The following is a 25,138-nucleotide window of genomic DNA, read 5'->3' on the forward strand; positions in this document are numbered from 1 at the left end:
CACTGTGTGTTGTGTCTTATTGTTTTATGCATATTTGTGATATTTGACTAAACTGTTTCTATCTTATAATTTAATCATGCTTTTAGATGTAAAGCACTTTGGTCTTCTTCATGTTGTTGTAAAGTGCGATATAAATAAACTTTGACTGACTGATTGATTGATTGAGTAGACAGATTAGATGCAGAGCTTATTTGTATTTCTATACATATATTATTGAAATGCTTCTTGGTTTTTTTATACTCCTTCTTACTTCTTTTATTCCAATGTAAAGCACTTTGTAACCTCACTTTTGAATGGCACTATAAACAATAAAATTACTTAGAAATTAATCATCTTAATTAAATGGCGATGGTTATATGACTCTAAATCTTGAACTGACTTGGGTGTTAGTTGCATGCAAATGTTTTTGACAAAGAGGTAGTAATACAATAGGGGCAGGTGACAAAGTAAAAGCAGGATGAACACCATTCTAACAGCAGATACTCATTAATTGTTTAGTTTATGGAGGTGAAGTACTCTGTCAAACACATTGGTAAAAAATCTCCCATAGGTGTTGGGTTCTCATGACCATGAAGGTCATAGTATATGATACTGTGCAATGGATTTGGGTATTATCCTCCTGGATGAAAACACTCCCGACAGATTTTACCTTCCATTTGTCACTCATCTGTATGTTAAGCCTTAACACACACAGTAAATATCACCCCCTGCTAATAACATGACATGAATAAATAAATAAAGCATACACAAAGAACCTTTGGTCACATTAGACTGAATTTAGAGACGATGACAAACCTGGTGACATGATCGAATTTAAAATACATGTAATGCAGAAAATAGTTCAGCGACTAACAACGCAGACCTCCAGCTGACCGCAGCTAAGGTCAGCAATCCTTTCAGTCCAAAATAATCTGTGATGTCGTTCCACACATATGCAGTCTGGAGGTCAGCCTGAAACGAGGGGTCTGCAGCTTTACCCACTCACCTGACTGGTGAACACAGCTGTCAGTGGGACATGCATGACAGGTTGAGCTGTATATAAATGTATGTGTATGTATATGTATGTGTGTGTGTGTGTGTGTGTGTGTGTGTGTGGTGCTTCTGTTTCAGTGGCGGCTCAGGGGCTCAGCTTGGAGGAGAGGACAGCAGTGGGAGGAGAGACAGCGCTGACACTGGCAGTCAAAGCTGGGCTGGTGCAGAATGTGAGGAGTCTGCTGAAGCATGGAGCCAACCCACACAGCACCAACAGCAAGAACGAGACACCGCTGCTGCTGGGTAACCATGATGAGCAGGAAGTTACTATAAACTAATTAAGAGTTACAACATCAGAAATTAAGACAATGTGGAAGTATCTGGAAGTTGTATTACCAATGACAGCCACAGGGGGTGCTAAAAAAAAACCCTGGATCCCAAATACTCACAATTAACTTCTGACTAAAAACACTAATTTGATTTTTTTTTTTTCAAAGAGTCAATCCAGTCTGTTTCTTTTTATTTTGACCCTTTCAAAAGTGATCTAGTGATACATCTTTAATCCTGGTCTGGATTGACAGGCCCACCCGTTGGATGTGCAGGGTTTTGTTTTGTTTAGTAAAACACGTTTTCCTGACAGACAGATCCACTGTAGTTGGGGATAATAAGTCTCACTAACAAGACCTTAAAATGACATAGTTTTACAAGTCTTGATGAAATTACTTTACCTTTAACCGAGTCAGTAAACTAGCACTTATCATTAGCTCAACTCTGACCACAGCCTCGTACTTTTGACCATAAATGGTCACTTCCAGTTCCAAAAAGCCAACGTGACGAAAGGAAAATCACAAAGACTGACTTCAAAACAGCAGTTCAGAAACCAACTGGAGATGTCACAATTTGTCCATTCCATAATTAGTCTAAATTAGTGTATGCAAAAAAAAAAAAAAAAAAAAATCACTGGATTGATATACACTATATTTCCAAAAGTATAAAAAAATTCCTATAAACCCACTCCTAAACCTTGTGGAAAGCCTTTCTATAAGAGTTGAAACTGCCATAGCTGCAAAGGGTGGACCGATGTCATATTAAACCCTGTGGATTAAGAATGGGATGTCACTTAAGTTTATATGTGAGTCCAGAGAGGTGAGCCAATACTTTTGGCAACATAGTGTATGATAGAGAGCTATGTTTTCTTCTTCTGTGATCTTTATCAGATGTAGGAACATCACAGTATGTATTAGATGTGGTGCAGTCACCTGTTTGTTTGAGGCTCACAGACTCAGCAGGTTAAGGTAGACCCAATCTTTTCTGCACAACTCAAAAAAAACAAAGATAACATTCGGAAACTTAAAACCCCAAAAGAAAAACACTGCAAAAAGTTGTTGCATCTGTTACAATGAAAGCACACAGCAGTGATTAACTATTATCTTTGACATTTGACCACATCAAATGGATTTCTTTTTTCAGCTTTGATTCTTGCAAGCACGTTCCAAAACTATTTTTGTCAATTCAGCATGTGCCATTTTGGAATTCTGCCATTTAATTAGTTTCTGTTGAAATTTTCCCAGAATTTATGTAAACTGAAATAAACATTTAGTGACTAGGTGCCAAATTACATGGAAAACAAATAAATATTTACTGAGAACACCATATGATGAAGCATTTCTGGTGTCATTTTGTCCCATTCTTCCTGCAAGAAAGTCTTAAGGAGTCCAAGTCCTCATGAGCAAATGAAATCTCAAGATGTGTTACTCAACAAATTACACAAATCACGATTATAACTTTTTTTTTTTATTTTATTTTATCACAATGTTTTTTAGCCATTTTTTCTCATTACCCCTAAATTGCCCCATCCCAACTTTTTATAGGATGTGAATGCAAATTATACTTAAAAATGAAATGAGGGTGACCAGACACAACAGGAAATATGTGGTTCATATTGTAAAATTTAAAAGTGAAGTAAAGTGTTTCTGTCTTTTCCAAACCCTCACATCCATTTTTCTGATTAGTGGTTGTTAATAGTGAGCTGAAGTCCCATCCCCTCTAGAGTGCCATGATGTTATTTGTGATAGAATATACAGAACTGTGCAGAAGTCTTAGGCTTACCTTCGCTATGCTATTTTTACATAGTTGTAATGAGCATAATATCTATTTCTCAGTCTCCTTATCAAAATACAAGAAAAAACACATAGAGGAGTATATAGAGCACAGCATTAAAAACTAACAAAGCATATAAACCACATAGTCTATTGGAAACAGTCAGTATTTAGTGTGATCTCTGCTCCAATGACAAAAAGCAGCCCAAAGAATAAGGAACATTTACACTTCAGAAAAATGTGGTCTTATGTGCTGTATGTTTCTATTAATATTCTCATTTTATCATTCTGCATGTCTTATTCTACTTAATGAGCCTTGGTGCTGCATGTTTTAAATAGTAACTGATAATAAGTGTGAGGTGAATGCAGTTGTCTTTATATTAACCTTAGCATTCGCTTTTCTTTTTTGTATGATTTTCTCATTTTTATATTTAGAATTCTGTAACCTTTAAGTTATCTAAATAACTGTCTAACCTTGTGTTTTAAGGTGATTCTTGCAGATAAAAACATGCCTCGTGGTTAAATTAAGCAGATTTAGAGCAATTTTTATTGAAGTGCACTTTCCTTGTTAAATAAACCAAATACTGAAATACAATAAAATCTGAGGGAGAGAGAAAAAAATCTTTGGGTCAGAAGAATGAAGATCAAATTAATCCTTTCATGCATGAATTATGAGAACATTAATCAAATTTTTTTTCTTTATTCCTCTTTGGGCATTGAAAAAACAATGCGATTTAATTTTTTTTGATTAATGAAGCTATTTTTCATGGAGTTGCAAAGAATGTCCACCAAGCTGGACACCATGTGTTTAATTTTTGAGCAAAGAAACATGTATTTACTGATATACTGTGTGAAAACTATGAAATAAAAACATTAAATGCTGCTAATTTGATGTTTTCTCACATGTTAACATACACTACAAAGAAAAAGTATGGATATTTTAAATTTTTGGTCTTTTTTTTTCAGTTGGGATTCTTGCACAATGCTTTTTACTTTTTTGTGTGTGAATTGAAACATTTTTTTAATGACCAGACATAGTTTTATTTACAAATGGCAAAAATGCCAACAAAAAAATGTCCAAAAAAAAAAAAAAAAAATCCTTAACTTTTTGTTTGTAGTGTACTCTAATACTAGTTATTACTCACTTCATGGACATAATATGTCCCCCCCAAAACATTAAAAATTAAAAATAAATAAAAAAAAAAAAAAAAAAAAGATAAATAGATAAATAAATAAACTTTTGTTGTTAATTACAGTCTAATAACAATAACAAGGAACTAATTTACACTCGAACATGTTAGATCAAGTTTATCAAGAACGGCAAAGTTACAGTAATGTTATCAATGTCAGTGTATGGGATGATGCATAAGCGGCCAATGTGTTAGCTGATATGAAACTAAAACAACAAAATCCATGAATATATAAAAGAACAGCTGTAGAAATGCATTCATGCACTATGCATGAAAGGGTTAAAGTAAAACTGATAAAAATAACATTCCATATAATAAGAATAAGGACCTAATGGAGGAAGAGGGATACACTTTTAACTGCATGTACTCATCATACCTCCATGATCTCAGTCTGAGTGTTTTCTTCAGCTGTCAGGTCTGGTTCTTATGAGCTTTCACACACACTGGTGACTCAAGGCGCTTGGGTGGAGCAGGTCTGCAGGAAGAGGTGGACAGCCATGCATGAAGCAGCCAAACAGGGCAGCGTGGACATCGTAATGATGCTGCTGAGGAACGGGGGCCGAGTGAACCACAAGGATGTAGCCGGAGTGACGCCGCTGTCTGTGGCTGCAGAGCACGGACACTTCCACATCACAGAGATTCTGGTGAACTGTGGTCAGTACCAACATAGTCAGTTAAAGAACTATGAAGTACTTTAGCCTTCTGGAGAACATGTGAAAGCCATGTGAAAGCCAGAAAAATAATAAAAGAACAAGATCTGACATGGTGGAAGTGTGTTACAATTTATGAGATGAGATGAGATGAGATAAGATAAGATAAGGTGAGATGAGATGAGATAAGATAAGGTGAGATGAGATAAGATAAGATAAGATAAGATAAGATAAGATAAGGTGAGATGAGATGAGATAAGATAAGATAAGGTGAGATGAGATAAGATGAGATGAAATAACATAAGATGAGATAAGATAAGATGAGATGAGATAATATAACATAAGATGAGATAAGATAAGATAAGATAAGATAAGATGAGATGAGATGAGATGAGATGAGATGAGATAAGATAACATAACATAACATAACATAACATAACATGAAATAAGTTAGATAAGATAAGGTGAGATGAGATAAGATAAGATAAGGTAAGATAAGATAACATAACATAAAAGGAGATAAGATAAGATAAGATAAGATAAGATAAGATGTCTGAGATTGTTTTTTTCTTTGGGGACTCAGACTCAGTGATGATGGTGCTTTTCATCATTCCTGTAAAGTTCTATTTGAGGAAAATTGGCTGAACTATTCTCATGATTATTTCTCCCTGGTTTCTCTGGAATTGAACCCATAAAGACCCAAACAGCTACTGGTGACCTAAACCATCTACTGATGTAACTGTTTAATTCCTGCTGATCCATTGATCCTATCAATACATGCCAATAATTGGTGTAAAATGCAGTTTGTCATCTTTTCATGGTCATCAGATATGACCCATTTGGATGTTTAGAGGCTCCTTAGTTACCATGGAAACACTGTCATCTTCTACAACATTGATTCACCAGTAAAACCCATGGAGTTGGATCAATGACAGTGGATGCAGATGCTTGGTTTATGTTCAGTTTATGATAGATTTATCAGAAAAAGTCACTATTTCTTCAGTTTTCTCTCTCTTTGATGTAATAACCCTCAACTTTATTCTGAGCTTTAATGAACGCCTTCGTGATCAGTGAATTAAATACTGGAAAATTTTCACTGAAAAAATGCCTTTGTCATTATAAATTAAAATAAATCACTTCAATAGTGAGAAAAAATTCATTTGGGAACTGACACAACAGTAGCACTGGGTCTTTATGGGTTGACTATCATTTAATTCACTGCTGTATCCTCAAATTCAGCAAAAGGAAAGAAAAACAAAATCAAGGGTCTGTCCCTTTCTGTGGATCTGTTCTAAATTGTGAGTGCTTCATCCTTGGACTGTGCCTTATCCTTTCATCAGTTTTTGTAAACGTTGTTGCAATGTTTACAAAATCATACTGACAGACACACAACTTCACAATAACAAAAAGAAAACTCACATCTCCTCCGCATTGGTTTATATATCCAGACTGTTATAGTACTGGTCTAACACAATGCAATAGATGTGCGTTTCCCATAATGCATTGCAAAAATGTTGTTTCACCAGACCCTTTCACTGTTGCGCCACCATTTCTTTAAAACTCCTCAGTTCTAGAGCCACATGAGGCTCTTCATTCCTTCTCCAGTGACTCCCTGTGCCCACAAACTTTAACTCAAGTGTTTTATTTTCAGTGCTTTTAACTGACTACAATATAAAAAAGGCTGATGGAAATAATGATAATGAGACACCTAAATGCTGACCTTCACAAATCTGAATCATAAACAGGTTCAATTAAAACTTCAACAAGAATCAAATCCTTTAAAGCACCACTTCAGCTTCAGGTTTAAGTGAAAGTGTTGTTTGCTGAAAAATCTGGAGCCCCCCCCCCCCCCCCCCCCCCCAAAAAAAAAAGTCTACCATACAGGCACATCTAAACATTCTTCTATCATCTGTTCTTTTACGGAAAATGTTAAGATATTTTGTGTCTCCAGACTGATTTTTTTTTTCAATAACACTACATCATTCAGCAATGCAATCTACTATGTTTATGTTTATGTTTATGTTTACGCATTTGGCAGACGCTTTTTTCCAAAGCGACTTACAGGGGAAAACCAATTAAATCACTCAATCAATCAATTTTATTTATATAGCGCCAGATCACAAAAAAGTTATCTCTCTACAACAACATAAAGTACAATTACTGTAATATAATGTACAATATTACATATAACATGCTCTTCTATGTTGATTTATTATTATTATTATTATTATTATTATTATTATTATTATTATTATTATTATTATCTGCACTTTGGTGAGTTGTTTTCTATTTTCTCTATTTTTAAATGTGTGTGTTTTTAAATGTTCATTCACTATCGATTCTGTGGATTGCAATTTCGCTCATCGTACCAGTGTTGAATAACAATAAACAATCTTGAATCTGGAAAAATGGCTCTTTAGACACTATAGGCTGTTGACCCCTGATCTGTCTCTTCCATCTCAGGTAGTAAAGTGAATTCTCAGGCCTGTAATGGGGAAAGTGTTCTGCTGGATGCAGCCGGATCAGGAAACACTGCTTGTATTCAGCTGTTGCTTGACAACGGAGCCAACCCCAACCTGCCCAGCGTCACCGGACACCTGCCCATCCACAAGGCAGCGTACGCCGGACACTACGAGTGAGCCCTGGCACTGTGTCGATTGTCTCTTAACCTATGTGTAGAAAGGACAGAATATATAAGATCAATAGAATAGAATAGAATAGAACAGAATTGCCTTTGTTGCCATTGCGTGTACAATGAAATTTGGAGTGTGACTCTAGTCAGTGCAGCAATTTTAACAAAACACCAGTACTACAGAAATAAGAATAGAGTGACTATAAAATTACAAAAAATAAAAATAAGAAAATATAATAAAAATTTTTACAATTTAACAAGGTAACATAAGAATAGAGTTTAGCAGAATGAAACTAAAATTGGACAAAACATGAATAAGTGCAGTTTATAATATTAACAGTATGTGGCAGTATTGCCTATGACAGGGGCTCCCAAAGTGGGGTACGCGTACCCCTGGGGTACTTTTTTTTTTTTGGAAAAATACATTAAATAAGTCATCATGTACTGAATACAAAATAAGTAATGAGAATTAATGCTGAAACATAAAACACAATAAATACATTCATATAATAGTTTTATTGTCAATCATGTTGTTTATGCTTTAGTAACATTTTAAGAACATTTATATTTTAAATTATTCAAGATGAGGTTATTTGAGTGGCTAAGTAGGCTAATTATTTTTTGTTGATGAAAGGTTCATTTATTAATTAATGACCAATTTATGTATTTTTTTAATCAATAAAAGTGGGCACTTTTCAGTTTACATTTTGCACACAAAACTGACTTAATTAAAAAAAAAAAAAAAAAAAAAAAAAAAAAAAAATATATATATATATATATATATATATTACAGTTAAATATATGTCGTTTGTTTACAAACTATTGAAAATATGAACAGACACTTTTGGCACAGGGACAAATTTTGCCTATTTTTTTCATTCAAAAACGCTGAAGCGAGAGTTGGGGGTACTTGGCTAAAAAAGTATGTTTCAGGGGGTACTCCACTGTAAAAAGTTTGAGAAGCACTGGCCTATAAAAACAGTATATATGTCTACGAACAGTATTACCTGTATATATATCTATGTAAACAGTATGTATACATACGAACCAAGTCTATATAAAAATCGTGCATTTATTTTGGATCAATATTGAATAAATGAAATGAGACTGATTTGACATGACAGATTCATTAGAGACCATCCTTTAAATAGTCTGGTGTTATGGCCTCAGTGACCTAACTTCATATGTGGTTAAAGTTCCAAAGCCTGATGAACACAAACACTTCATATTCTCCATTCTCATCCCCCTGTGTTTGGAACAGTGCATGTGCAGGAATTTATTCACTGATGACACTACACAATCACTGAATCAAGCAAAGACATGAATAATGCTGAACTGTACTCTGTCAGTCAGCGAAAAGAGTAAAGCTGTTCATCTCCATATACAGCGAGGAAACATAAAATATTTAGTATAGAATCAGTGTCTGTCAGAGCACACAAAAATCCACGAATGGAAGAGACAGTCACAAAAACACTGTCAAACAAGGACGAGTACGCAGTTGGATTTGTGGTCAAGAACTAAATTACTTGGTGAACAAATTGTTTCAGCAAATGTTTTTTAATGAACTGATTTTACAGATTATGTTAATTGAAAAGAGCTGCTTTGCACATCACTTTATATTTTTTATTCATAGAGCACTATTCAAATGAAGTGCAAAGAAAACATGAAATCTAAGCCATAAAGACCCATATTCTTTATTGGTAAAAGTATGTGTTATTAACCCTTTCATGCATGAATTATGAGAACCTTAGTCAATGTGTCAATGTTTTTTTCTTGAATGATTTTATACCTCTTTAGTTATGAAAAAAACAATGCAAATGATTTTTTTTTTTTTTTTTATGAACCTATTTTTCTTGGAGTCACAAAAATGTCCACTCAGCTGGACACCATGCATTTAATTTTTGAAGCAAAGAAATATGCATTTAAAACTCATCATCAGAAAGTGATATACTGTGTGAAAACTATGAAATAAAAGCATTTTTAATGCCGCTAATTGCTAAATCGCTAAGGTTTTCTCACATTTTATCATATTCTAATATTAGTTATTACGCATTTCATGGAGATAATATCCTCCTGAGACTCAGGAATTTCACAATTTTAGCTTTTTTACATTAAAAAATTGTCTTGATTGGAAACCGCATAATGCAAGAGTTTTTTCAGATACATTTTTAAAATAATTTTTATTTATTGATTGATTTTTTTAATGGAATGTCCTTTGTAATGCACAACATTTTTTAAGTAAAATTGTCAAACTTTTGTCCCCTACAGAGGACAAAATGCATTGCTGGGTCTCAGGAGGATATGCAAAAAGAAAAAAAAAAAAACAAAAAAAACTTTTTGTTTCAGAAAACTGTTAATTACAGCCAGTAACAATTAGCAAATGATTTGCACTAAAACATGTTACTGCAGATCAGGTTTATCATGAGCAGCAAAGTTACAATAACTGCATGAACTGCAGTGTTTGGGAGGATGCATAAGCGCCCACTATGTTGGCTGATATGCAAGTAAAACAACAAAACTAGTGCTGGGCAGTGATTAAAATTTTTAATCGCAATTAATCATGTGGATTTCTGCGATTAATCACGATTAATCGCATAGTTATATGGGGGTGTTGCTGGCATCAACAGCGTGTATTGCCTTTCAGTGATATTTCAGACTTGAAGTACTCCGGTGATAAAAAATAATTCCACATGTCAGTGCTTCCAAACAACTGTGTCCTTCTCAACCCCACCATCTGAAGACATTTAAAATGAAAATGTCCATGGAACAGACCGGTACTTTTCTCCGTGTTTATGTCCACACCAGTTTATTTCCAGTTGTGACGTTTGCCTGTGAGTATTTTATGTTCAGTTGTTGTAAGAGTAAATAGTATAAAATATCTCTGATGTGAACTTTTGTTGCTGGACAAAAAGACGTTGTAAATCTTAAGTTAATCTGTAAATGCTAATCGTTAGCCTGTCTATGGATTTTCCCATTTAAGTTAGCATCGAGCTAGTGATCTTTTTCCCATTCATTTAAATGTATAATGCCATGTAAATGTACTGAGCCAATGAACAGAACTGAGACATATTTTGTATGCATTTTGCAGTTTTACAGTGAGTCTGAAGTAAAAGATTTGGACAGAAGTTTTGGGCGTCCGGCTTTTCTTGGTAAACCTGTTGTCTATCTCCCGAGCTAATCGCTACAGGTACACAAGCAGAGGCAGAATAAAATGGGTTAGAATAAAACAGCATTAATGTGAGATAAAAAAATTGCTGGCGTTATTTAATGAATGCATTAACGTGGTAATAATGTGTTAACTTGCCCAGCCCTAAACCAAACCCATGAATATACAAGAGAACAGCTGTGGAACAGCTGTCCACTGGAGTGACCACTATGCATGAAAGGGTTAAGAACAGACTGACAATGGAACAAGTGGCAGGAGCTTTTTGATATCAGCAAGTTTATTTGATTCCTTCTTGTTTTCTTTGCCCACAGTGCTCTGAAGATGCTGATACCTCTGACCACAAAGAAGGCCCTGAAAGAGGCAGGGATGAGCCCGGTCCACTCTGCGGCAGAAGGAGGACACAGCCACTGTCTGAAGCTCCTGCTCGCCTGTGGCTTCGACGTCAACTACCGCATGAACACCAGAAACTCTGAAAACTACCGGGACATGAGAAGGAGCGCCTTATACTTTGCTGTTTCCAACGGGGATGTGGAATGCACTAAAATCCTATTGGCAGCTGGGGCCAAGACCGACTTAGACCCACTGTGCTGCCTCCTAGTGGCCGTCAGGTCAGGCCGATATGACATTGTGAAGTTGCTTCTAGCAGCCAAAGCTGACGTTAACTGTTACTTCACCGTAGTGAGTGACACCGTGTTTCCCACTGCGCTGCAGTACTGCCTGAAGGACGAGATGATGATGAGGCTACTGCTCAACAACGGATACAAAGTGGAAAGATGTTTTCAGTGTCACCATGACAAAGCTTATGATGCTGCAGATGAAGGGGATGCAGGGGAAGGCAAAATCCCAGTAAGGGACGACAATATGTTACCTCTGTGGTTTGGAATAACACACTGAGCCCCTTTACATGCTGTAGAAGCCAATAATGTAATAACTTTTGGCCAATAATGTTCTAACTTATTGGCTGGTTATTACATTATTGACCTGGTAAAAAAAGTTTTTGCAAATGTAATAACTGAGACAATAACGTAATAAGTTATAACGTTAGTGGCCAAAAGCTTTTACATTGTCAGTTCAGGACTTTTATTACGTTACTGGCCAGATGTTACATTATTGGCCTATTACATTTTAAAAATAACAAATTTATGACATTATCGGTCGTTATTACGTTATCGGTTGTTATTACATTATTGGCTTCTACACATGCACACTAAAACTGATCCTTTTTACATTTTTGGAGTTATCAAATTAACCCATTAAGATCCAGTGCTAGTTTTAGGTCAGTTCCCGAATGAATTTTTCTCTGTTTAACTTTTCTTAACCAATATATCACCATTTATTAGAATATTATCCTCTATATTTTGCAAATTTCACTGTAAATCATGTATTTTCCTGTATTCAATTTCCTATATTTAATGTAGAAGTTCTTGAAAATTCTAAGTAAATTCAAAGGTTATTATACTAAAACAGAGAAAACTGAAGAAAAAGTGACTTTTTCCGGAAAATATATTATTAACTCATGAAGGCCCAGCGCTACTTTTATGGCAGTTTCCAAATGAATTTTTCTCTGTATTTAACTTTTCTTAAGTGATTTATCACCATTTAATACAATTTTTTCCTCTGAATTTTGTGTTTTTTCAGTGAAAATTTGGTATTTTCTCATATTTAATTTTATGACCATGTACATGTTTATAAAAGCTCAAATATAAAGTTGATTGTCATCATATCAGAAACAGAGAAAACTGAAGAAAAAGTCACTTTTTAAGCAAAATATTTCATTAAACAAGTGTCTCCATCTACTGTCATTGATCCAACTCCATGGGTTTTACTGGTGAATCAATGTTGTAGAAGATGACGGTGTTTCCACAGTAACTATGGAGCCTCTGAACGTCCAAATGGGTCATATCTGATGACCATGAAAAGACGACAAACTGCATTTTACACCAGTTATTTACAAGTATTGATAGGATTAGTGGATCAACAGGTATTAAACAGTTTAGATCAGTAGATGCTTTTGGTTGATGGTGGTTGTTTGGGTCTTTATGGGTTAAACTATTCATGTGATCATGTAAACAAACAGCATCATCTGATATGCTTCATCAGATAACTGCTGTAATCTGATTATGAGAAATCCGATTAAGACATATAATCTAATATATTTGTTCTTTTACATTTGCACATATTAAAAAAAAAGAATGAAATAGTAGAAAACATAAGTGACATAGTCAAACGTGAGCAGAAGACAATAATAGGAAGTCTGAGTCTAGCCTCACTACATACTGCAAAAGAAAACCAATAACAAACATTTAAACCAGGGTCTTTAGATTATTTCATGTCTGAAGTACATGTAAAGAAGTCACATATGATTATTACAAAGATCTATTTACAGTTATTGGATATTTATGGTCATGTAAACAGGCTCATTGAAACAAATACTGTGTTGTCATATGATGAATTCATACAAACACAAAGATACTCCATGTAAACGATGTCAACTGTTTTATCACTGTGATGCTGCTGTGAACAGAAAAAGTGAAAAGGAAAAAGGAAGAAAAAAACAACAACAGATAATCAGAAATGAGACAATACAGACATACACTGTATTATTAATATATGGTCCTGCCACTTTTACTAGCAGATTACAGTGACCAACTTTTCCAAAAAAAAAAAAAAAGCAAATTAAAGATGACATTACCCTGAGCTATAATGAGTTTTAACCAAGTCTTTTGTCCAGTTTTGTTGCGGAAGCTGATTTCACTTATCCTATCTTATTGTATATCTTGTTTTTTTCTTCTTCTTTTGTTGTAGTATATATAAAGGCAAGGCAAGTTTATTTGTATAGCACAATTCATATGCAGGGGAATTCACAGTGCTTTACAAAAATGGAAAAGAGACAAATTAAAAAGACAATTACAATTAAAACATAATAAAATATAAATAATGATCAATTAAAATAAAGTAAAAGAGAAGAGTGCAGATAGAACTCTTGCTCTCACCACCTTTAACCATAACTTTTGCCAAATCATCCAGAGCTAAATCTGACAGACATCACATATAAACTACCACTGTATGACCTTTAGTGTCTTCTAGTGGTGAGGATTTCAACCAACCCTCTGCAGACCCACTGTTTGGTTTGTCTATTCTCAGCGACCGTAGTTCTGTGGAAGAAGACCAGCCCCCTCTGTAGATATGAAAGGATAATTCATAAAGCAAAGGCTATTGTACAGTAACGAAAACAAAATTCTGAAATCTATAGTCCTCGCTGCTAATAACTTACCATAAAACTTACAAACTTTTCATTCAATGTCCACTTTAGCACAATTTACATGTGTTATTATATTTTTACCTCCTTTTCCACCATTTTAATTGTATTTTCATCTGAATGCACTTTGATAGAAATCTCAGAACAATTCAATGTTACATGACAACATTATATTATTCTAATCTGACAGAACAATCCTGGACTGAGTTTGTCAAGACAAGTATGTTTGAAAATACATCTTTTTCTATTGAATAAGTGGGACAAAATGTTTAAATGTTGCAGAAAAAGTCTTTTTAAATTGACCTTTAACCCATAAAGACCCAGTGCTACTTTTGTGGTAGTTCTCAAATGATTTTCTTCTCTATATTTAATATTTCTTCAGTGATTTGTCACCATTTATTATGAAATCATCCTCTATATTTTGCATTTTTCCAGAGAAAATTAGGAATTTTCAAATATTTGATTTACTGATCATATAGATGTTCATAAAAGCTCATATTAAATTTGAGGGTTATTATACCAACAAACAGAGAAAACTGAAGTAAAAAGTGACTTTTTCAGTCAAGTATATCATTAATTGAACATAAAACAAGTGTCTGCAACCACTGTTATTTATTAAACTCCATGGGTTTTACTGGTGAATCAGTGTTGTAGAAGATGACAGTGTTTCCATGGTAACTACAGAGCCCCCTGAGCATCCAAATGGGTCATATCTGATGACCATGAAAAGTTGACAAACTGCCTTTTACACCAATTATTTAAATGAATTGATAGAATTTGTGGATCAACAGGTATTAAACAGTTTAGATCAGTAGAAGGTTTTGGTCACCAGTGGATGTTTGGGTCTTTATGGGTTAAATCATTTTTATCTGTATAAATGACTCATCCTCTGTAATCATTAACCTTTGTGACTGTCTTCTCCAGTTCTGTGAGTTCATGAGTCTCTGCTGCGTTGTGCATCTGGCCGGCAGCGTAGTCCGGACCCTGCTGGACTACGTCAAGCATGTCCACATCTGCTCCAAACTCAGACTGATACTGGAAAAACAGAGAGAGTGGCCCGAGATACATGACATCCTCAGTGAGTGTATTCATCATATTATATATTAAAAAATATATAGAATTAAAGACAGAAAACCCAGAGGGACACCAGCACACTTATGTTTTGGACAGTTGGAATAAATGTGCTTTAAAAGTGATACAACGCTTAGTTTATTCACCATTCAGTCCAGAAAATTAACCCTTTAACCTCCTAAGACCCAGGAAATGTCAGCAAAGTACAAGCTTTTTTGGTTTTTATTAAATAAGTGCCTGTATTGGAAACATCATGATGCAACAGTTTTTTCAGATGCAGTTTTTACATTTTTTATGGAAAGCCCTTTGTGGTGGACAGTTTTCTTTTCTTTTTTTTTTTTTTTTAGTAGAAAGTTGTGAAACTCTTGTCCACAAATGTGGACAGTGGGTCTTAGGAGGTTAAACCTTATGCTACTTTCACCTGATTATTTCATCTGATCAGTCAAAATAGAATAGAATGAAATAGAAATAAATAGCCTTTATTGTCATTGTGTGTACAGTGAAATGTGTGTGCAACTCCAGTCAGTGCAGCAGTATTGACAAACACCAGTGCTACAGAAATAGGAAGAGAGTGAACATAAAATTACAAAAACTAAAAAATAAAATGAGAAAATATAATAAAAAAGTACAATTTAACCCATAAACACCCAGTACTACATTTGTGTCAGTTCCCAAATTAATTTTTCCTCTCTATTTAACCCTTCTTAAGCGATTTATCTCCATTTATTACAATATTGTCCTCTGAATTTTGTGTTTTTTAAGTGAAAATCAGATATGTTTTATATTTAATTCATTGATTATGTGGATGTTCATAAAAATTCAGATTAAAGTGACTTTTCAGTGAAAATATTATTAACTGAACATAAAACAAGTGTCTCTATCCACTGTCGTTGATCCAACTCCATGGGTTTTACTGGTGAATCAATGTTGTAGAAGATGGCTGTGTTTCCATGGCAACTACAGAGCCTCTGAATGTCCACATGGGTCATATATGATGACCATGAAAAGATGACAAGATGTGCTTTACACCAATTATTTACATGGATTGATAGGATTACTGGATCAGAAGTAATAAAATATTTTAGACCAGTAGATGATTTTGGTAGTCGGAGGCTGTTTGGGTCTTTATGGGTTAACAAAGTGACATAAGAATAGAGATAGTGGAATAAAAAATAAAACTGGAAAAACTATAAATAGGCACAATGTACAGTATTAACAGTATGTATACCTATGAACCTGGTCTATGTAAAAATAGTGCATTTATTTTTGATAAATATTGAATAAATATTGCATTGTTACTACAGGACAGAAGATTATTCCGTGGTTCTACATACTGCACATAATATGGAACTCATGAATGACCTATTTAAACCCCTACTCTGTAAACACCTCTGCTCATATTAATTAATTCTAACTGGCTTTTGCTTCATGTCTCCTCATAAATGACACAGTCTTTAATATAAGGCATAATTGTTTTCTCTTCACTGCTGATGATGGTTTCCATGAACACATGATAATTTAATTATACAGAGATGTGAACAGCCACTGTTATACTGCATCACAGCTGCTGTTGCAGAGCTTCATGAACGTGGTCAATCTACCATTTTGTTTCTTTTGCTGAGTGACAGTGCTTTAGTTTGTCCAAATCTATAGTATGTATGAATACAGACCAAGGTCATGTGTCTGTATCCAGCTTCCCAATGGCTGAGATTTACAAAGAAATGTTCAGACACATGCCATGATAAGGCTGAACTTTATAAAGCACAAATATGCATATTTCTCTGTTTTGCAAATGTCTATTATAAAAAAAAAATCACATTTTTTAATAGAATCAATTATTGGTTCTACTTGTTAGTAATCCTCGACGACCCAGTGATATTTCTTATCATGTTATCACTGGGAAAAATTTAAATATTTGCTTCAAATTTGCAAACTATATGAAAAAACAGCAGATGTTTTGCACAAGGTTCCTTTGCACAAACTACTCACTATATAAACAACTTTATAAACAAGCTTCACATCTGTCAGACTCATCTTCAACAGGATGATTTTGAGACTGTCAGTGGTGTTGACAGAACTTAAATGAAGTCTGATATGCAGATAAATACATCTGAGTCAGCATGATATTATTGATATACCTTAATAAAATCATGAAATTCTTAAGATAATCTGCTAATTTACAATGATAGGTTTGTTTCATATCTGCTGCAAATAAAGGGATCATTCTGACTTTCCCCTAGAACAATGATGAAAACATAAAGGACCATATTTACTATCTGTCCTTCTTTATCTAGATGTAAAAGTAGACAAAATGCAGGTTTTACTGAGTGCATCATCAGTAGTGCTGTCCTATTTAACGAATAAAGACCCAATTCTACTTTTGTGGCAGTTCCCAATTTATTTTTGCTCTATTTTTAATCTTTCTTAAGTGATCTATCGCCATTTATTCTAATAGTATCCTCTGTAGTTTGAATTTTTCAGTGAAAATCAGATATTTTCTTATATTTAATTCACTGATCACATAGATATTCATAAAAGCTGAGGTTAAAGTTGAGGGTTATTGTATCAAAAACAGAGAAAACTAAAGAAAAAGTGGCTTTTACAATAAAATCTATCATTAACTGAACATAAAAACAAGTGTCTCCATCCACTGTCAGTGATCCAACTCCATGGGTTTTACTGGTGGATCAATGTTGTAGAAGATGACGGTGTTTCCATGTTCACTACGGAGCTTCTGAACATCCAAATGGGTCATATCTGATGACCATGAAAAGACGACAAACTGCATTTTACACCAAGTTATTTACATGTATTGATTGAATTAGTGGATCAACATTTATTAAACTTTTTATATCAGATAATCAGTTTGGTTGCTAGTTGATATTTGAATCTTTATCGGTTAAGCAGAGATTCTGTCCCATTCATTCCATTTGGAGACGTGATTGTAATTTATTATTTATTCCAATATTAAAATGACATTTCTAGGACCAACGTATCAGGAGAGAATTGATGTTTGAGGCCGATCTCTACCTCAGCAATGAACTCTTGTGGGATCTCACAACTGAAATCTCATCTAAACAAAGTAAAATAATTTGGGGAAAAAAGTGAAAAATAAGTACTGCTGAGTCTCCAATCACACAATTATTTCATTTACCATACCACACCATACCATACCATACCATCAAGGTTATTATCGTTAATGAAAACTAACAAAATGATGAAAACTAGAATTGAAAAAACATTTTCGTTAACTGAAATAAATAAAAACTATAATTAAAAGAAAAAAACATAACTAACTGAAACTGTATTGTGTGCTTATAAAACTAACTAAAACGTATAAAAATTATGGATAAAATTCCCTTCGTTTTCGTCTTTGTCAATGTTGGATTGATACGAAATCAATTTATTTCACTCTAGCAATTTTAGCTAGCGGCACCATACAACGCGTCACGGTCTGTCACTTGTGGTTTCCAGTCGTCTTCTGGTCCCCACTCTACCTGGAAACATGGAGACTAAAGCTGGGAGAAAGCAGCAGAGTCCTGTCTGGGATTTATTTGAATGTGACGGAGAAGAAGAGAAAAGATATTTAAAAAAAAAACAAAAAACTAAAATTAATACTAAAACTAAACTAAAACTAAGCATTTAGAAAAAAATGAAAACTAATAAAAACTAGCAAACCTGCTCTAAAAACCAAATTAAAACTAACTGAATTAGAGAAAAAAAGTCAAAACTAAATTAAACTAAACTATAATGAAAAATCCAAAACTATTATTACCTTGCATACCATACCATACCATACCATACCATACCATACCATACCATACCATACCATACCATACCATACCATACCAGTTGGCTAAAGTGCTGTCCATGAATGATAAAACAAGGGAATAAATAAGTAAAACAGTGATAGCATAAGATGCAAAGTGGGCTAAGGACAACAAAATACAATCATCATAAAAACAAAGACAAATTCAGAACCGGTTAAAACAACATAAGAAATAAAAAAACAAACAAACAAAAAAAAACCCCATCTCACTCATTGATTAAAAGCCAATAAGAAAAAGAAAAAATGTATACCTCCTTAGTCTACTTTCATCCATTCACACATTGCCAAAACTGTAGACCACGCCCACTACAATGCACCACCTTTATAAATGGAGGAGCAGTTCAAGGTTTGCAACTAACTCCTAAAGGGATAGAACCATATAATTATACCTGCGTTAATTACCAAGTCTATATAATATTCCATTACAACAGAATTACTTTCCTGCCATTACTGACTGAAAAAATTTCTCAAGAAGCACCACAGTTCAGCTTTTACCTCAAATCTCTGTGTTTACACTCTTTGCTGCTGCAAAACAACTTAGATTGTTAGAAGTAGAAGCTATTTTTTGTTCCATCACCACATAAGTGCTTCGCAGTATCCCTAAACCTACATTATTTAAAGCACCAGAGATTCTAAACTCTTTGATATCTTTTATGAAAAAGGTTTTTAGTGCCGTTTCTTTTGGTTGTAATGAACTCTGTGACCTCTAGGGGACAGCTGCAATAATGCAGAACTCTGCCCAAAGTTTGTTCAAAGTAATTCCTTTCTTCTTTTCTTCCTTCTTACAGCTCTGTGTTTGACATCATGCATTATTAAAGGTAAAATGATTTTTCTGAACCTTGCTCTCCAGGTAGTCCTCACTCCCTCAGGCATCTCTGCAGACTGGAGATCAGAAAGCGTCTAACTCTGAAGAGACTAAACAACCCTGAAATTATGAACTCGCACATTTTCCCGCCCAGACTGAAGAGCCTCATTCTCTATCAAGAACTGGATCTTTACAACCAGGACCATGAACGCATCATGTGAACAGATGTGTGTGTGTGTTTTGTCTGTAGCTGTAATGATGTACCTATTTTTAAATATTGTGTATAAGACATTGTGAAAAATAAATTGTGCCTTCTGTTGCTGACTAAAGATGAAATGTTTTTACAGAAAATGAACATGATTTTATAAAACTTCCTGCTGATTTAACCAGAGACTATTTATATTTCTGTTACAATTTGTAGCTTGGTACAGAATTTAACCCTGTAAAGCCTGAACCATTAAATTACTGACAGAAAATTCCAGTTCGTTGAAACTGGAGCCTTTATTGGTCCTTCTGAGCAACCCAATTTTTTTTTTTTAAATATCAATTTCCATGTAGGAGTTTCAATTTTGTATCATATTTGATACATCGGGTCTCAGTGCTAAAATGGTATTATTTTTGAACAAATAAAAACATAATATAACACAGACCTCTGTAACAGATTGGTAACTCCTTTTCAAAATTGGCAAAGTTCTGCTTCCTTCCTCATTAATGACAATAGGCCCTTTTCCACCAAAATCCCAGGAACTTTATTACCAGGAACTTATTTGAGTAAAAGAATTCCTGGTAACTGCGTTTCCATCGCACCCCAAAGTTCAGGGTAATTTATTCAAATCAGGTTGATGGCATATGGGGGAGCACTAAAAGAAACTGTAGTACAGTTTATGTACATTCAGAAACTAAACTCTAGCACAATAAAATGACACAGTACTTTAAGTGGACAGTTTGAGTTTAATGTTTTGCTGGTTGTTGAATCACTTAATCCATTTGGAATACATTTTAAATGAAGTTAACCATCATTACATATCCTTAATTTCTATTTAAAAATGGTAGAACATGTATTTTCAGCTTCGCATTCCTTAAACTCACACACTTGTAGTGTCACTGGAAAGGCCTCTGGTGAACGAATTCCTCCCCCCTGGTGGCTCATCTGTGTATTGCATGTATCTAATTGTATACATCAGGTTTTTCAAGACAAAAATATCACACTGATCATGTAGAGGGCTTCAAAACTCATGTATCAAATATGATACGTTTGGTGTTATAGGGTTAAGGTGTTGCTGATGATTAGTTTCTTAAATTTCAAAACGCAATTGTCACCTTTAACATTTTCATGACATTTATTGTGGTACTAAAATGTGTCAGACATGGCAGGAGGACATTATTTCACAGCAATTCTCTGTATATGAAAATATGCATTGCATGTTGTCACATTTAAATGTTTTGTTTTAGTAAATATAAGAAATCTGCGGAGACACTCTTACATGCACATGAAATTACAGCAGCAGTTCCAATTCACCCATCAACACACTGATTAACATAAATGGGGTCAAAGGTCAGGGCTGTATATGTGTATAACAGATGGTGTAATGGTAAAGAACCTGTCAGTCATCTTTATTTTCATGCTTTTTCATTTTTTCAGCTCCTTCTCATCCATCAGCTGTCTAACGCTGATCTCCACTGCAGTGGAAACATCAGCTTTGTCCTAAGAATCACAATGACACCATAAATATTCATACAACAGTCCTGATCATTACTGTTTGTCATTAGCTGTGGAAAATGTGCTCAGAGGGAAGTTACACTCCATTAGGTGCAGAGAACTGGCCTGCATGTTAAATACACAGGAACAGGTGAAGCCTATAAATAGTGTTGCGCAGTGTGTGTTTGTGTGTATGTGAGGGTGGGAGATGAGACGGGAGTGGGGGGTTTCAGACATGACACAAACAGTTTGCTGCCGCTGCTTCGGCCTGTGACTCCAAAACTGCTGGATCTGGATGAAGGTGAGAGCTGGTGTTTCGGTGTTTTATTGTATTTCAATATATTTGTATAGACAGTACAACAGTGCTGCAAAGGGATGTTAAAGTAAATCATTAATGCATATACCAGAGGTTACGATTCAACATTTACATGAGAAAAAGACCCTCATAGGATACTACCACAAATGTCAGAGAACATTTAACTTTACCTGAAGACACCTGCCTATATTTTAGTGAATACAACTAACATTGGTATTTGCACTTGTGTTAAATGCAGGTAACACAGTAATAAAACAGAAGAACCGAGTTTAGTTTGCATACATTTAAAGACGTATTCAAAATTAAAATGAAATAACCTTTTAAAAATAATAAGTCATTACAATGTAGAATATTTCAGCCTTGATAATGTCATTAGTTGTAGCCCTCTGTATTGTATGTACTCACATGTACTGTAACCTTGAACACTTGCACACTGCTTTATATACAAACAAAGACATACAAAAATATGTCATCATGCTTTAGTGTTCAGATCAAGATTTAGAGTCGGTGCTTTGTACCTTTTCTCCAGGGTAAACCATCTGATTACCTACATCATCTATTACCGACTGAAGCTATAGTGGTGGCCAAAATGATTAGAACACACGGCATATAGGTTTCATCTACATCACAGGTGTCAAACATGCGGCCCGGGGGCCAAATCCGGCCCGATTAAGGGTCCAATCTGGCCCGCGGGATTATTTTGTGAAATGCAAAAATTACACTGAAGATATTAACAATCAATAGTGTCAAAATCATTTTAATTCAAGTTCCACATACAAGAACATATAGTCCAATTAGATTTCAAGTGGGTCAGAACCAGTAACATATTATCATGGCACCTATAAATAATGACAACCCCAAATTCTCTCATTTTTTTGCTGTAAAAAAGTAAAATTACATGAAAATGTTTACATTACCAAACTATACTTTTACAAAAAATGTGAATAACCTGAACAAATATGAACAAACGGAAATGTCTTAAGAAAAGTACATTTAATTTTACCAAAATTCTGCCTGTTACTAAATATTTTGTGCGATTGTAATGCACGTGTAAATGATAAACTGAGGCAGAATATTGTTAAAATTACAATTGTTTTTCTTAAGACAATTCAAGTTGTTCATGTTATTCAGATTTTTAAGGAAACTTGTAGATGTAAACCTGATCATCATAATATAATTTTACTTTTTATACTGTTATTATTTTACTGGTCTGGCCCACTTTAGATCATATTAGGCTGAATGTGGCCCCTGAACTACAATGAGTTCAACACCCCGATCTACAGGGGTTGGACAAAATAATGGAAACACCTTCACCTCAAGATGATAATGCCCCAATCCATACAGCTAGAATTGTTAAAGAATGGCATAAGGAACATTCTAATGAAGTTGAGCATCTCGTATGGCCGGCACAGTCCCCAGACCTCAACATTATTGAGCATTTATGGTCAGTTTTAGAGATTCAAGTAAGACGTCGATTTCCACCGCCATCGTCTCTAAAGTTTCTAAGAGTTGGAGGGTATTCTAACTGAAGAATGGCTTAAAATTCCTTTGGAAACAATTCACAAGTTGTATGAATCAATACCTCGGAGAATTGAAGCTGTAATTGCCGCAAAAGGCGGACCTACACCATATTAAATTATATTTTGTTGATTTTTTAAGGTGTTTCCATTATTTTGTCCAACCCCTGTATGTGTTTGTTTTTTTAAATTGTCCATTAAATTACCCATTACACAAAGGAAGTATCTACAAAACTATCATTATGCTCTACAAACCACACAATAAAATCACCATAAGGAGATTTAGGCCATTTTCATGACAAAAAACCAGCTAGGCCTATTTTATAGTCAATGTCACACAATTTTCCTTCACAGAAAAATCTAAATTCCTTGTGTAACCATTGTCACGTGTGATTGCTGTTGAACTGATGGTGATTCAGACTTTTAGGACTGTGTGATTCTGTTGAATGTACAAGATCTATCCTGTTCATTAACTAAATATTAAAGTTAAAAGTGGGTAAAAATGGTGATATTTGTTGTGCTCAGATCAACCATCTGTATGTTTCCACAATATTATGAAGTGAAATCAAGTTTTGGAGGCAAAAAAATAAATAAATCTGTCAGGTGTTCTACTAATTTTGGTCACCATTGTATATTGAAAGGTGAACACCTCTGTCAGATTTTTATTTTTTTAAAAAAAAAATTTGATAAAATGAACTCATCTCATACTCGTGTCATTATTTTAGACCCAGTAGTTAAGCATACTGCGTGTTCTTTTTACCTGTCAGTCATGGTGTACCTGCTGTATCAGAATCTCAGAAAAGAAGCTCCTATTTTGCCTTATTACCCCGCGCCCCCCTGAAGGGTAGGCAAGGGGTATTGTTTTTGGTTCGGTTTGCTTGTTTCTTTGTTTGTTAACACTCTAGCAGCAAAAGTACTAGATTGCCAGTGACCCAAAATAGATCTGATAACATTTTGGGAACAGTAGGCCAAAGTTCCAATTTTTTATGAATTTTTAAAATCTTTTTCTTTTCCCCCATTTACCTAAAATGGGCGAAATTTCAAATGTCAGTAGCAGCAAAACAGTTGGTTGAATCCATACCACATTGGGTTTATAGATTGCCAGTGACTCAGCATAGATTTGATTAGGTCAAAGTAAAGTAGGTCAAAGTTCAAATTTTCTATGAATTTTTTAAATCTTTTTTTTCCCTATTTATTTATAATGGGCAACATTTCAAATGGCTATAAAAACATCCATTTTGTTTCAATTTACTTAAAACTTAGCACATATATAGAGGCAATTGATATGCTGAGATCAGCACATGATAACATCAGCTGGATCGATGCCAAAATAGGCTAAAATACGAGTGAGGGGCGGGATTTGTTGTGTCTGGTGCCACTTGTTTTTATATATAATTAAGGTTCAAATAGTTAATACAAATACTTTAGGTTGCTTTAACTCTGCGCTGGAGCCAAAACCTCTCCTTGCTCTCAAGAGTTCATTCTATGGCTGAATGATTTGTTTAGTGCCTACATTGGGCATACTCAGCATATCTGTGATGTTTTTCATTTTACCCACAGGTGTTCTACTGATGATAAATTATGTTTATGCATGATTAAACTTAAAACAAATATTCAACGTTGCTGTAAATCTGCTGCTGTGTAGAACTTAAACCTCTCCTTGACCTCAAAAGTTATCTTTTTTTCTATTTTTTCTCTGGGTGATTAATTTTTTTCATAATGCCAAATGTACTTTTCTGTGATGATTTTCAGTTAAACGTTTTTGCTCATGTCTAATTAAAGTTGATTCACAGTCTTTTCCCCCCATCTAACAATAATAACTTGTGCATATTCCTTTCAGTCTTTAAATGCTCTGGCTATATTACTGAATTGTCCTTCAGCCAGCTCACTAATATTACAAGATTTGTCTCCCATATGTAGGAGGCATTTTTAG

At 34.5% G+C, this 25,138-nt stretch overlaps 1 protein-coding gene across 1 annotated transcript in view; it reads left to right on the plus strand.

Annotated features, from left to right (window-relative positions):
• LOC115421638 (ankyrin repeat and SOCS box protein 15-like) overlaps positions 1 to 19,894 on the plus strand; it is a 31,437-nt gene extending 11,543 nt beyond the window's left edge. The window contains exons 5-10 of the mRNA XM_030137629.1: positions 1,111 to 1,275; positions 4,670 to 4,915; positions 7,375 to 7,546; positions 11,021 to 11,555; positions 14,893 to 15,046; positions 19,719 to 19,894. Coding sequence (XP_029993489.1) covers positions 1,111 to 1,275; positions 4,670 to 4,915; positions 7,375 to 7,546; positions 11,021 to 11,555; positions 14,893 to 15,046; positions 19,719 to 19,894 — 1,448 coding nt within the window. The remainder of the gene's footprint in view (positions 1 to 1,110; positions 1,276 to 4,669; positions 4,916 to 7,374; positions 7,547 to 11,020; positions 11,556 to 14,892; positions 15,047 to 19,718) is intronic.
• Positions 19,895 to 25,138: the final 5,244 nt, after the last annotated feature.

This window comes from Sphaeramia orbicularis, chromosome 6 (genome assembly GCF_902148855.1).
Source record: "Sphaeramia orbicularis chromosome 6, fSphaOr1.1, whole genome shotgun sequence".
Classification (NCBI taxonomy): Eukaryota; Metazoa; Chordata; class Actinopteri; order Kurtiformes; family Apogonidae; genus Sphaeramia; species Sphaeramia orbicularis.